Source organism: Coffea arabica, chromosome 2c (genome assembly GCF_036785885.1).
Source record: "Coffea arabica cultivar ET-39 chromosome 2c, Coffea Arabica ET-39 HiFi, whole genome shotgun sequence".
NCBI classification, from domain to species: Eukaryota; Viridiplantae; Streptophyta; class Magnoliopsida; order Gentianales; family Rubiaceae; genus Coffea; species Coffea arabica.
Window position 1 is genome coordinate 27,454,171 of NC_092312.1, and position 11,951 is coordinate 27,466,121.

Sequence of the window (11,951 nt, forward strand, 5' to 3'; positions counted from 1 at the left end):
TATGAAGTTCTTTGCAAGCACATCTTGGCTTTGTGCGAGCCTTAAGTGCTTAGCTAGATCAGTGGTCCTATTATGATTGTCAAAGGTAGTAGAGTTCATGAAGTGACTCCCTTATGATCTCATTAGTGAAGGGCACCACATGATTATATAGCCTCCCTTCTTAGTGTACTTAATTGTCAAATTCTCTGCCTTATCTTGAAGCTCCTATAATATTTCAAGATATATGTGTTGCTTATGAGAAAGTTCTCGGTAACTTGCATTTTGGTGCTCTAAGGAGACGCACTCCTCCATTTGTGAAAGTCGAACAATGTTGCTTTTTAGTCTGGTCCTACTTTCTTACTCTTACCTTTTCCTGGCCTTTGATTATTCTTTTCCCCTGTGTCTTCTTCATGACTTTCCTGGTAGAGATGCATGATGCATCTATCATAATGCCTCTTTCTCAATTCTCTGCCTTTGCAGGAGAGTTTTTGTTGGAAATTAATTTATAGTATGAAAATTGATCATGACTTGTGACATGATCTTTCTTTTCATGTCTAGAAATTTGATTTATGAATTTCCTACAAGATTCATTGGTACATTGATGTATCTTCTCAAGTTCATTAGTTCATATATTTGGTGTACTATATTCATAAATGGACATTAAGTAAATTTCATGTACTTTTGCTCTTGGATTGCCTATAAATAGAGGTAATCTAAACTGTTGTTGTAGCACCTTGTGCTTAAGGCATCTTAGATTCGCAAAACCAACTTCTTGCATCCTTTTCTTGTGAAAACTAAGATTAAACTTGCTATAGGTTATTTTTCGTTTCTATTGTATCCTAGAGATAATTTGTCATTTCAACCCAGTTAGCAAGATAATACCTTAAAAAAAGTGATCACGCGTCTTGGAAAATCTCTTGAATTCCTCGAAATTAGCTTAGTCAGGTTCTTGAAATAATTCTTGTAATAAGTTCCATACACTTGTAATCCCCATATTCTCCAACAATTTTCAGTTTTCTTACTTACTTCCTTCATGGCCTGAAGATAGATGGCGGACTCCTTGCCTGGCCTTTTCACCCTGCCCGTGGAGCATTTGGTTGGATTGTCTTCCAGTTAAGAGTCTTGGAGTTGCCTTCAATTTGGTTTCCATTAATAGTCCTAGTGTTTTTAGTGATTTTCGTAGTAATATAATCTATGTTCAGGCAAAGCAAGAGGTGAGATACAATTTTTGTAGACGGGGCCAAACTATTGATGTCAAAATTGAGATCAGCTTCCAAATTGGGTAATAGCCGGTAAAATGCCCAAGTGCAATTGATATAAAAGGTGGGGTTTTATCCTCGAGGGAAGATTTGACACTTGAATCAGTTTAATTTTATAGAGAGAAGATGTAAAGAAAGAAGCTCCGAAGTAAGCAAAATTCTTGTACAAAATAGAATGAATTCATATGGAAAACCAAACTCCCTTTCAAAGAGATTTTTGGCAGACTTTAGTGGGTTTTTGAGAATATTTAAAATTGGAATTTTTTTTTCTGGGGATCATTTTCATCATGAAGGATTTAGAGAATTTCTGCCCAAAAAAAAAAAAAAGAAAAAAGTGACAAAAAGTAAACCATCATTCATGATTACGGTATTCCTAAGTACTATAAAATAATCCATCAAAAACTGAAAATTGAATTGTCCAATGTGTCCAAGTTTGGTCTTCCTCTTACCATCACATTAGCATTTAGCAGCATTTCAAGTCTTCAGCAGACTTCTAGAGATGAAACTAAAACGTTACTTTTTCCTATGAATTTGCCAAATAGAGAAACGGAAATAACTTGTGAAAATCAACCTTCATTCCATACCTTAATAACGTCAATCTCGTTGACAAAAGTGTCAAGTTGGTGATAACTATACTTGCCTAACAAAAAGTTATAAAACAAGAAGAAACATTTTTTAGGTCAATTATGTCATCCACAACTTCACTAGGTCAACATAATTTACACCTTGATTAATTAGCCAGGATCTTAAAATATTATACTAATATCGAAGTCAATTTCTAGTAAAGGTTCTTGCTAGCTTGTTACTTCTTTTTTTTTTTTTTTTTTTCTGGTAATGGTTATTACCACTAGTGCTAAAGGCACACATGATGTATGTACAATTAAGAAATTTTTTTCTCAATTTAATTTTTTCTAAAATTTTCAAACTATAGCAAACTATGGTAGTTTAATATTTTTTTTCCCTATCAAATTAACTCTTTGTTTGGATTGTAAGTTATTTGAGATATTTTTACTGTAATACTTTTTGTGATGTGATGTATGTGAGATAAAAAGGTAACTAGGAAGATAAAAAGGTGTATTGGAAATTGTAATGATGATGTGAGCAAATATATTTGGAAAAATAATCAGCTGTCCAAACAAAAGGATTTTTGTCAAAATGTGTTTAGATAGTTGTGATTAGAAGTAGTTACAGGTAGTCATCTTCAATCATAAAAGTAAAGGTAGAAGTATATAAAATGACAAAAAGTGTTTACCCAAAATCCCTACTTTTCACTTTATATATACTAGTGTGTAGGGCACACCTAATATGTGTGTAATTATGGAAAAATTAAAATAAATCAATTTTGCATAAGTCTTGTTTGTTACATGTAAAAAATTTATATAAAATTTTCATGAAAGAACTTTAGTTTATATGGTTATAATAATTTGATAGTTACAATATTCAGGGTGGTTATGAGTGGTTATATTGGTGATTAAGATAAAAATTAATTTTTGTATGGGTAAAATTAAAAATTCAAAAGATGACAAAAAAGTTTTTACCCTAACAGATATTGTTCAGGTGTTATATATTGCATGGACAGTAAAGATAATTAGTATACGGTTGTATTAAACTAATTTACAGGACTCTAGCCTTCCGTATTAGTTGTTTAGAAAATGTAAGGAAAACAGAAAGACTAAGCCACGTTCAAAACAGAATTGGGCCAGGTTTGCCTAACAAGCATGGGACTTTGAAGCCCATCGCCCTCCAACTTAACCAATTCTTTTGAAGCTTAAAACCCCAAAAAAAAAAAAGAAAAAAGAAAATAATAATAATAATAATATAAAAATAAAGGATTTTTCTAACGGATGCTTTAGCGTACCTGTTAACGCACCTAATATTCATTTAACCTGCCATATACATACACATACTAATAATTATTATTTTCTATTATATTTATATACTTTCTCTATTTAATCTTACCTACTCTCTCTTGTATTTATATACTTTTCCTAATTAATCTTATATTTTAAAAATATAACACTTGAAAAATAAAACCTAAAAAAGTTATGTTGGTTTTTAGTTGAAGCTCAACAAAGCTAGTGTACAACTTACAACTGATTTCTTGTAGAACCTTTTAAGTCAATATGTGATGGTTATCAATTTCAGTTATTTTAAAACCATTTTCTTTTTTCCCCCCGATTAACCCACAAACAAAAAACAGAGCCACGCATGCCAAACTCTTTGTAAAGTGTATTTTAAGGTAATTAATTTCATTTGACCCCTTAAACTTTGATATTACTGCTTCTTTTATCTTTCACTTGTACCACTTAATTACCTTGACATTATCTAAGAAAGATTATAAAAACACCTGAGATGGTTTTTTGTGTGGAAGACGCAAATAGAATAAAAACCATCAAGCTAATTAAATTGATCCCTAAAATGCAATATGCTATAGAATTATGTTGTAAATTACAAAACTTAAGTAGCCTTTTAAGAGTTTTTTTTTTTTTTTAGGATTAATCCTCTCAATTGGTAGGATTCGAATCTTGAATCTGACAGCGAGAAAACTCTAACTGCTTGCGTTGAACATCACAAGGGTCAATATGCTATTTTAAAACATTTTCTATGTCGACAACATAACAATTTGACTAATGTGAAAATAGTCAAGAGTTTTTTTTTTTTTTTTTTTGTAAATTAGTCAATACTTTAGCATAATTAGCTTTTGTTATACACTTGAGAAGAGAAGGGGGGGGGGGGTTAACTCCAATTTAGCAATGATGCATTTGACATAAGAAATTTCCACCCAACCATGAGACCATGGTCAAATTGTCTTTGTTCCAAATCCAAAGTAGCACAAATAAACTAGAATACTCAAAAGTCCATCCCTATGCTTTTTGTCCAAACACACCACGGCAAGTCAGATGATGCTGCTGATAACCAATTTAACTGACTCCCGCCAGCCAAAGCAATACTCCAATTCCAATCTTTCCACCATTAACTCACCAATGGTACAGTTTTCTTCTCCAAATGGTCAAATTAATAACCTAAAAAAGGTGCAAACTTCCCCAACTTCCACCCTACCGCAAACAGCTCCCCAACCCACAATTTTGCAAAAGGTTTTACATCATTTACTAATTAATTTGACGTGACAAAGTGTTAATCAAACAAGGAATTTGCATGTGAAATTTGAGACACACAAGAAAAGCAAAATCCTGCCGGTATGGTAGGCCAAGTTTCAATTTTGACTAAGGTCGTTGAAGGGTATAACTATATTTGATTTACTCAAATTGCTCAAGTCAACAACTCTTCTTGCCCTTTTTTCTTTTTTCTTTTTTTTTTTAGCTAGCTATATGCACAAATTATATGGAATTTCATGCTTATAGGGCTTTTTTTTTTGCGGGGTAGCTTACATACGCAAATTACAAGGAAAATCGCACTTATAGTTTTCTTTTTTTTTTTTTTTTTGTTGAAAAACTCATAAGATGATAACTAATGGAATTAGTGTTTTAAAAGTTAAAGAAAAAAAAGCACTAGAAAATGGATATGGTAATAAAGTTTTTGAAGCATGATAAAGAATTAAAGTTAGGGATGCTGAAATTTAAGGCCAAGATGCGAACTATGCAAAAGGGTTGCTTTAAGTTTAGCAACAAATAAGGTGTAATTCTTGCTTTAGACTATAATCCAAAATTAATTAGACGATGAATTATGACCCTTGGTCTTTTCTACTCTTTGAATCTATTAATAGCTTTGTCTTTTCCTATATTTTTGTTGAGATTTAATTCATTGTCTTTTGGCATAGAAACGAAATGCAATCTGTCTTGACTGTAATATCTCATTTTTTTTTATTAATTCACAATTAAAAATCCTACCAATTGCACCTTTAGTATGTGTGAAACGTCCAATGGAAAACTGGTTATCTTTCTTGAGGTGTAATCTCCAAAGTTTTCATATCCTCCTAGTTTTTTGTTTTTTTGTTTTTTGCATCTAAATCCAAAATTTGATGCTAAATGCTTCCTCTAATTTCTTGCCAATTGTATCCATCCTTAATTGCTTTAACCAACAATCTCGAATATGAAGCAAAGTTCCCATTAGAAATCCACGTATGCCAGTGAACTGTGATATCATCTTGTGTTTAGAAAATCGAACCATGGCTCAAGGAAAAATCTTTTGGCCTTCCCATGTCAAAATTCTGATTTCGGAGTCTTAAAGCCGTGGCTGAATCTATGGTCTAGGCTGGGTGCGATTCGTCACATTTCCTTTTTTTTTTTTTTTATGGCAACAATGACATTTCTATAACCTAATCTATCCTAATCTAGAGAGATGAAAGTCTAAAGAAACTGTATATTAGGGGTTAGTAGGTACAATAATTTGACTAGACCAAAGAAATGCTCTGACACCTCATTTGGTTTTTATTGCATTGCAGATTTGTCACTTTTCACCAATTTCAAATCTAGACCAATGAGTGAGCTAGATGAACTTTTGGTTATTTATTTTAATATTAAGTAACTTCGATAACATTGAAATGTTAAAAAGAAAGAAAAGATTAGTAGAAATCGGTTTAACAATTTAGTTTTTACTTATTTTGATCAGTTCAATTGATTTTCGAGCGGAGTTGACCGATTCTTTAACTTTCTTGGTTTAATAGAGAATCATACTCGGACCATAGCCAATCAGTGGCCAATCTAATTGATTTTTAAAGCACTATTGCTTTTCACTTACCAGGACATTTTTGTTATATACCATGATTAACATATTCCATGTTGCATAAATTGTACAAACTACTTTGCAAAATGTGGTTCATTAGAATCAATCTACATCAGAAAATTCCACTCAAGAGGATGTATAGCTTTTTTAAAACCCCCTGACCTGTTAAACCAAACGGGAACAAACAAAAATAAAAATGCTTAATCTTATATATACGATTAGTATATACACTATTACCATTAAATATATGACAGTGACAGTGTTATCTATTCAACCGTAATAATATATACATTGACAGTATATATAAAATTTATTCAAATAAAAAATTCGTCATATATAGTTTATTGTCTTGTACTAGTAGGCAATAGGTACGCAAGTGCATAAAGTCATTTTTGCATATGTAACTGTTTGGTCATACTATGTAACCTGCATGTGTAGGTAAACAAGCATAAAGTAATAATTAACAACTTTAACTAGTTGATCTTCTTAAGTTGGGAGATACCTGAAGCAAGAGTCAACTACTACCAGAAAAAAATTTTTGTAGTCCTGCCGTTTCAGCCTCTTTTACCATCCAAATCCATGATCTCTCCGTCATGGATAACATTCTCAAGCAGCCATTGCTTGTCTAGAAGTTAATTGAAATCCTCTAACACCTCTTCCTGTCTTTTTCTAAATCCATCAGCTTCCCATTTCTAAGCCAACATTTGGCTATAAATATGTGTAGATTGTTGGGAAACATATTCAACGTCAAATCCTGTCTTGTTGCGTTAAGAAAGACTTGAGCCTCTCATTCCATTGGAACCATCAGCTTGTATTCTCTGGTTTCTGCATCCAAATTAAGAGTACCTGAAGATGAAAATGTTTCTTCAATACTTTCTTTTCATAATCTTCACCGTTTTGGTGTATTCTTCAGCCTGTCTTAGCACCTTCCAACAGGATCATCAGCATTCAGACTATCGAGGATTGGTTCATGCAGAGAATGAAACTGGCCTTGGCCATCGTCATCCTCCGCAAAGTCGTCAGGAAATCAAGCGAGAATCTGGATTCCTGAAATTCAGAAGATTACTTTCTGCGAATGCAGGGTTATCAAATTCTGCAAGGTCTAAAAGGTCGAGATCAACAGGTTATCTAGTGAACGTCGACAAGTTTGGAGCCAGGGCTGATGGAACAGATGATACTAAGGTATATATTATCTTGAAAAGTAAAAAATTCAGAAAGAATGTTTTTAACTGAAAAAATTAATTAGCCAGCTTTAATACTTTTTTCTGTTACATTGCTTCATTTTATTGATTTTTCTCATTGTTGGATTAGTTGCATGTTTGGTTGAAGTAAGTTGCTACTGTAAAATTACTTCATTCGAGTTAAAAGTGGCTTCAACACTCATTAAAGCTTAAAAATAGTGTCCGTTTATAAATGTTCCGTCAAGCCATTTCTTTTACTATTTCTGTAGCCCTTTTATTATTTGACAAAAAAAAAAATAGAAGAAAAAAAAATTTTAGATGACCTTGAGAAAATCTAATCCCCCTGTCTTGTTAAGGCATTTACCCAAGCTTGGAAGAAGGCATGTTCTACTCCCAACAGCATTTTTTTGGTTCCTGCCAGAAAAGTATATCATCTCAAGCCAATTACATTTGAGGGTCCCTGCCAATCTGGTATCACAATGAGGGTAAGTTTGTGAATAATTATGAGCTCCAAAATTATGAGCTCCAGGTGAAAAGTTAAGCAACCATATCAATTCAAATAATAACTATAGAATCTTTTTGTTCTTGTTTCTTTTTAATTTCTTGACAGATCGGAGGAACCATCAGAGCTTCTACACTCATGTCAGACTATGAACAAGATCGAAGGATTTGGATTAAGTTTGAGAAGCTCAGAGACTTCAGTGTTGAAGGGGGTGGTGTGATTAGTGGAAATGGACAGATTTGGTGGCCAAAATCTTGCAAAGTTGACAAAAAACAAGTATGTAATTGTACCTAATTCTGTCACAAAGGTTTCCGAGTGTACGGCTGCAAATGTGTTCATTTACACAATTTGTCTTCATAGGCATATGTTCTTTTCTCCTTAATTTTGTGCACTTTTTATGTTGTGGTCCGACCCAAGTGGTAGAAATTTAGCTTTTTTCTACTAAAAAGTTTAAAAAGTGTCTTCTACATGTTATAGTTTGGAAGAAATTAAATTCAATCTCCTCCATTCTAAATCCCACCCCAACGCTACTGATACAAGTCATTAATGCATGGACGATAAGGATATAAAAACCTTTCCTAAATTTTTCGCCCCCCATTAAAGTTTTGAAAAGTTTTATACCACACACTTGAACTTAGAAAAATATATATAAGAATTGCCCTCTAACAAAAAATGTTCTACATCTACATCTATATATGTTTGGAAGCCAACCATACAATTGTTAGCTCACATGTTTTTAATTTTTGTGGCTTATAAAAATTATTTGCAAGTGATTGACAAATTCTTTTCCTTTCCTTTCATTTTTTTTTTTTTTTTTGCAGCCTTGTCTAGGTGCTCCAACGGTATGTTTAAGGCTTTGCAATGATCAAAAGTTTTCTTGAAATTACAAGAAAATGCATGATGATTCATTATGTTCAAATGGCTTACTTCTTTTCCTTCCATTTTCTTATCATCATCATAACAGGCCATGACCTTTGATAAGTGCACAAATGTAAAAGTGACAAACCTAAGGATAAAAAATGCACAACAAATGCATCTAACTTTCCGGGATTGTACCAATGTTGAAGCATCAAATCTGAAGGTGAAATCCAAAGGAAGCAGCCCAAACACTGATGGCATTCACGTCTCAGGATCCCGCAATGTTCAAATCTTGAACAGTGACATTGGAACTGGTAAATGGAAATTGCCTAAATTTTACATTATCTCATCAATTTTTTTTCTTTCAATGTAGTGTTTAATTAGTCCTGTCCTAAAGTAACAACTTTCAAGCAATAATACCTCTATGCCTTTTCTTCCTTTTGAGAGTTTAATGGGATAACATTAATTGGACACTTTTTCCAAGTGTAGAATTGACTATTGACTTTAAAGAGTTTTGATTTATAAAACTTTTAATTAAATAAAATAAAATAAAATATGAAAGGTCTAGATTGCAAGGTGTAAGTGGAGGTTGTGACAGTTAAAAATTTCATATAATACTTTTGTTTTGGATGCAGGGGATGATTGCATTTCTATTGTTAGTGGATCCAATAAGGTTCGAGCAGCGGGTATAAAGTGTGGACCAGGCCATGGAATCAGGTTATTCAATTCCCCCTTCTTCTTCTTCCTCCTCCTCCTCCTTTAGCTTTCCCCACTGCTGATCACCTTTCTTTACAGACTTACAAAACTAAATTGACGTGATTCTCTCTCTGTTTTTTTTTTCAGCATTGGTAGCCTGGGGAAAAATGGTGATGAGGACCATGTTTCTGATATTTTGGTGAATACAGCAACATTTACAGGAACCACAAATGGAGTAAGAATAAAAAGTTGGCAGGTAAGGGACAATTTTGAATACCACTTTAAATCAAGAAAATTGTAAATGACCATGTTATTCCCGTTTATAAACCTTTTAATCTTGTATCATCATATACTCAGTCTTTGGATTATGTTGTCACAATCCTGGTAACAGGAAAAGACCATAACAAACGAATTAACCTTAGCCCTCCAAAGTTCTTTAAGTTTCCATTTGTCACAAATTCATTTCTCTCGAACAACTCTTCTTCTTAAACATTTACAAGGATTGAGAATACAAAAATTTTGGATCTAACATTGGCTTTGTCTGCTATTTGAAAAGGGAGGACGCGGATATGCGAAGAACATCGTGTTCGAGAATATAGTAATGCGAAATGTGACAAATCCGATAATCATAGATCAATTCTATTGCGACAAAAAGGAAAAGGATTGCAAAGAGCAGGTAATGTCTCTGGCCAGTATGAGATGATTTACCGTTTATTCAGCCCATAAGGAAAATGGTTTAATTTACGATGCAGGATTATCTGAATGCAGCAAAAATAAAGAATGGATCGCTCCAGTTCTTTCTCTATTCTCGTATTTGCATCTATTGCACCCTCATTTTCAGTTTTCTCAGTCGTTTATTGCGGTTAAATTGTCGCAATTACTATGCATGTTTAACAATTATGGTATTTCTATTGCAGAAGAATGCTGTACAAGTGAACAGTGTGTCATACAGGAATATAAAAGGAACAAGTGCTACGGAGAAAGGCATAATATTTGAATGCAGTGCAACTTTTCCTTGTGAAGGTGTTAGGATGGAAAATGTACAATTAACGCACAAGGGACGTAGTAGTCTAGCTGCTTGTAACAATATCCATGTACAACAGATAGGAAATAATACACCACAATGCAACTAAATAGTTTAGTAGACCAGAAATTCATTCTATAGCTTGTAGACGTCCCTTTTTTTTTAATGTGCATTTATTTCTCTACTGTAGAATTTATTTCATTCATAAAAAAAAAGTGAAGAATGAATACAAAAGTTTTCCAGAGCATAACGTCAAAGCATAAGTACACCATATGGAACCAATGTGTTATTGTCCTATGATGCAATGCAGTCCATAAATTTCGTTAAAAGTTTTGTCTTCCACCAATTTATAATGGTTCTTTTTTTTCAATTTTTTTTTCAGTAAAAAAGAGGGTAGATTCAAGTAGTAGGGAGCGGTTCTTTTAAAAATTTTCGCCAATAAAATGGTTCTTTTAATTTTAATTTTTTATCTTCCACTTTTAATTCCTGAAATTAAACCTCAATCCTAGTCAATAGACCAAGGTCTTCTCGCCCCACTAATGTAATGGTTCATTAAGACTTTTGGCAAGGAATACAAACTTAAAGTCAACAACTATTTTCTTTGTAGTATAAAGTTTAGAAAATCCATTTTTTTCCTCAAAATTTGATGAGCAGAAGTAATTTGACAAGCACAAGTTTGGGAAGCTTTCCTAATCCAAACCAAAAACAGGGAAGAAGCCTAGTGTGACACTTATAATTCTCCTCTACTATAACTATACCCCTGTACAAAAACTATTCTTCTCATCATTATTTTCCATTAGTTGCAAAATTCTTGATTGAAGTTGTCAATGGAGCCTACTGTTCAAGGAAGAAGTTGGGGATATATATATATATATATATATATATATATATATATATAGAAGATTGAGGGAATAAACGTGAAAAAAAAGAAATGTAATTGGCAAAAAAAAATTTGCCTTTACAAAAACTTTTCATATCTGCATAATAGAAGTCTCTTCCTAAATTACAAAATAAAACATCATTTACTTATCAAAAAGATTATTTTGATGTGGTTTTTTTTTTTTTTTTTTTTTGGCTTGAACATCCACATATAAAGTCATACATTAGTCTCAAAATACCCAATTATGCGTAACATTGCTCATCCAACAAAAAATGTAATTGAACTTGTATCTAAATTCTCTCTTTCTTCTTGTAACATAATTAATATTCTAGGACAATTCATGATCCCACAAATCCAACAGATAGAGAAAGCGGCTAATCAAGATTTTCCTTTGGGAATGATAATTGAATGGGTCCATTCAAGTTTCGTACCTTATAATGCAAGAGAAGTAGTTTCAAGTTTCAAGATAAACATGGACTTGAGTTGGTGCTTGGACATAGTACTTCATTATGGATTGGTCTTATATCATTGAAACACACTTGTTGTCTGCCTAGAGGAACAAAGTTGTTAATATGTTGACCCCTACTGCTTTATTTTTTCCCTTTCTTTTCCGCTACATCTTCTCATGGATCGAATGCAAAAGTGATGAAAATGACTTTCTACTTTTAGCAACAATAATTGCCAATTCATCGCAATATCCACAATCTAGCTAATTTCATCAGAAGATTTCCTACACTAACCTACCTTTTTTTTTTTTTGGCCCTTCCCTCCCTTTTCGTCATACCCATGATACATTCAAGTGGTGGTGATGAATCTTCTGAATTACAGCCATGAAGGATATCGTACGTATTAAATTCGATTTTAGTTCTATCTTTTCCATGTAGATGTT

General features: G+C 32.8%; 1 protein-coding gene across 1 annotated transcript; it reads left to right on the plus strand.

Annotated features, from left to right (window-relative positions):
• Positions 1 to 6,513: 6,513 nt before the first annotated feature.
• LOC113724185 (polygalacturonase QRT2-like) lies at positions 6,514 to 10,464 on the plus strand. The gene is made up of 9 exons (XM_027247109.2): positions 6,514 to 7,103; positions 7,459 to 7,587; positions 7,713 to 7,880; positions 8,426 to 8,446; positions 8,569 to 8,776; positions 9,098 to 9,179; positions 9,306 to 9,414; positions 9,715 to 9,834; positions 10,076 to 10,464. The coding sequence occupies exons 1-9, from the start codon at positions 6,774 to 6,776 to the stop codon at positions 10,289 to 10,291; spliced, it is 1,383 nt and encodes a 460-aa protein (XP_027102910.2). The 5' UTR covers positions 6,514 to 6,773; the 3' UTR covers positions 10,292 to 10,464.
• The last annotated feature ends 1,487 nt before the right edge of the window (positions 10,465 to 11,951 follow it).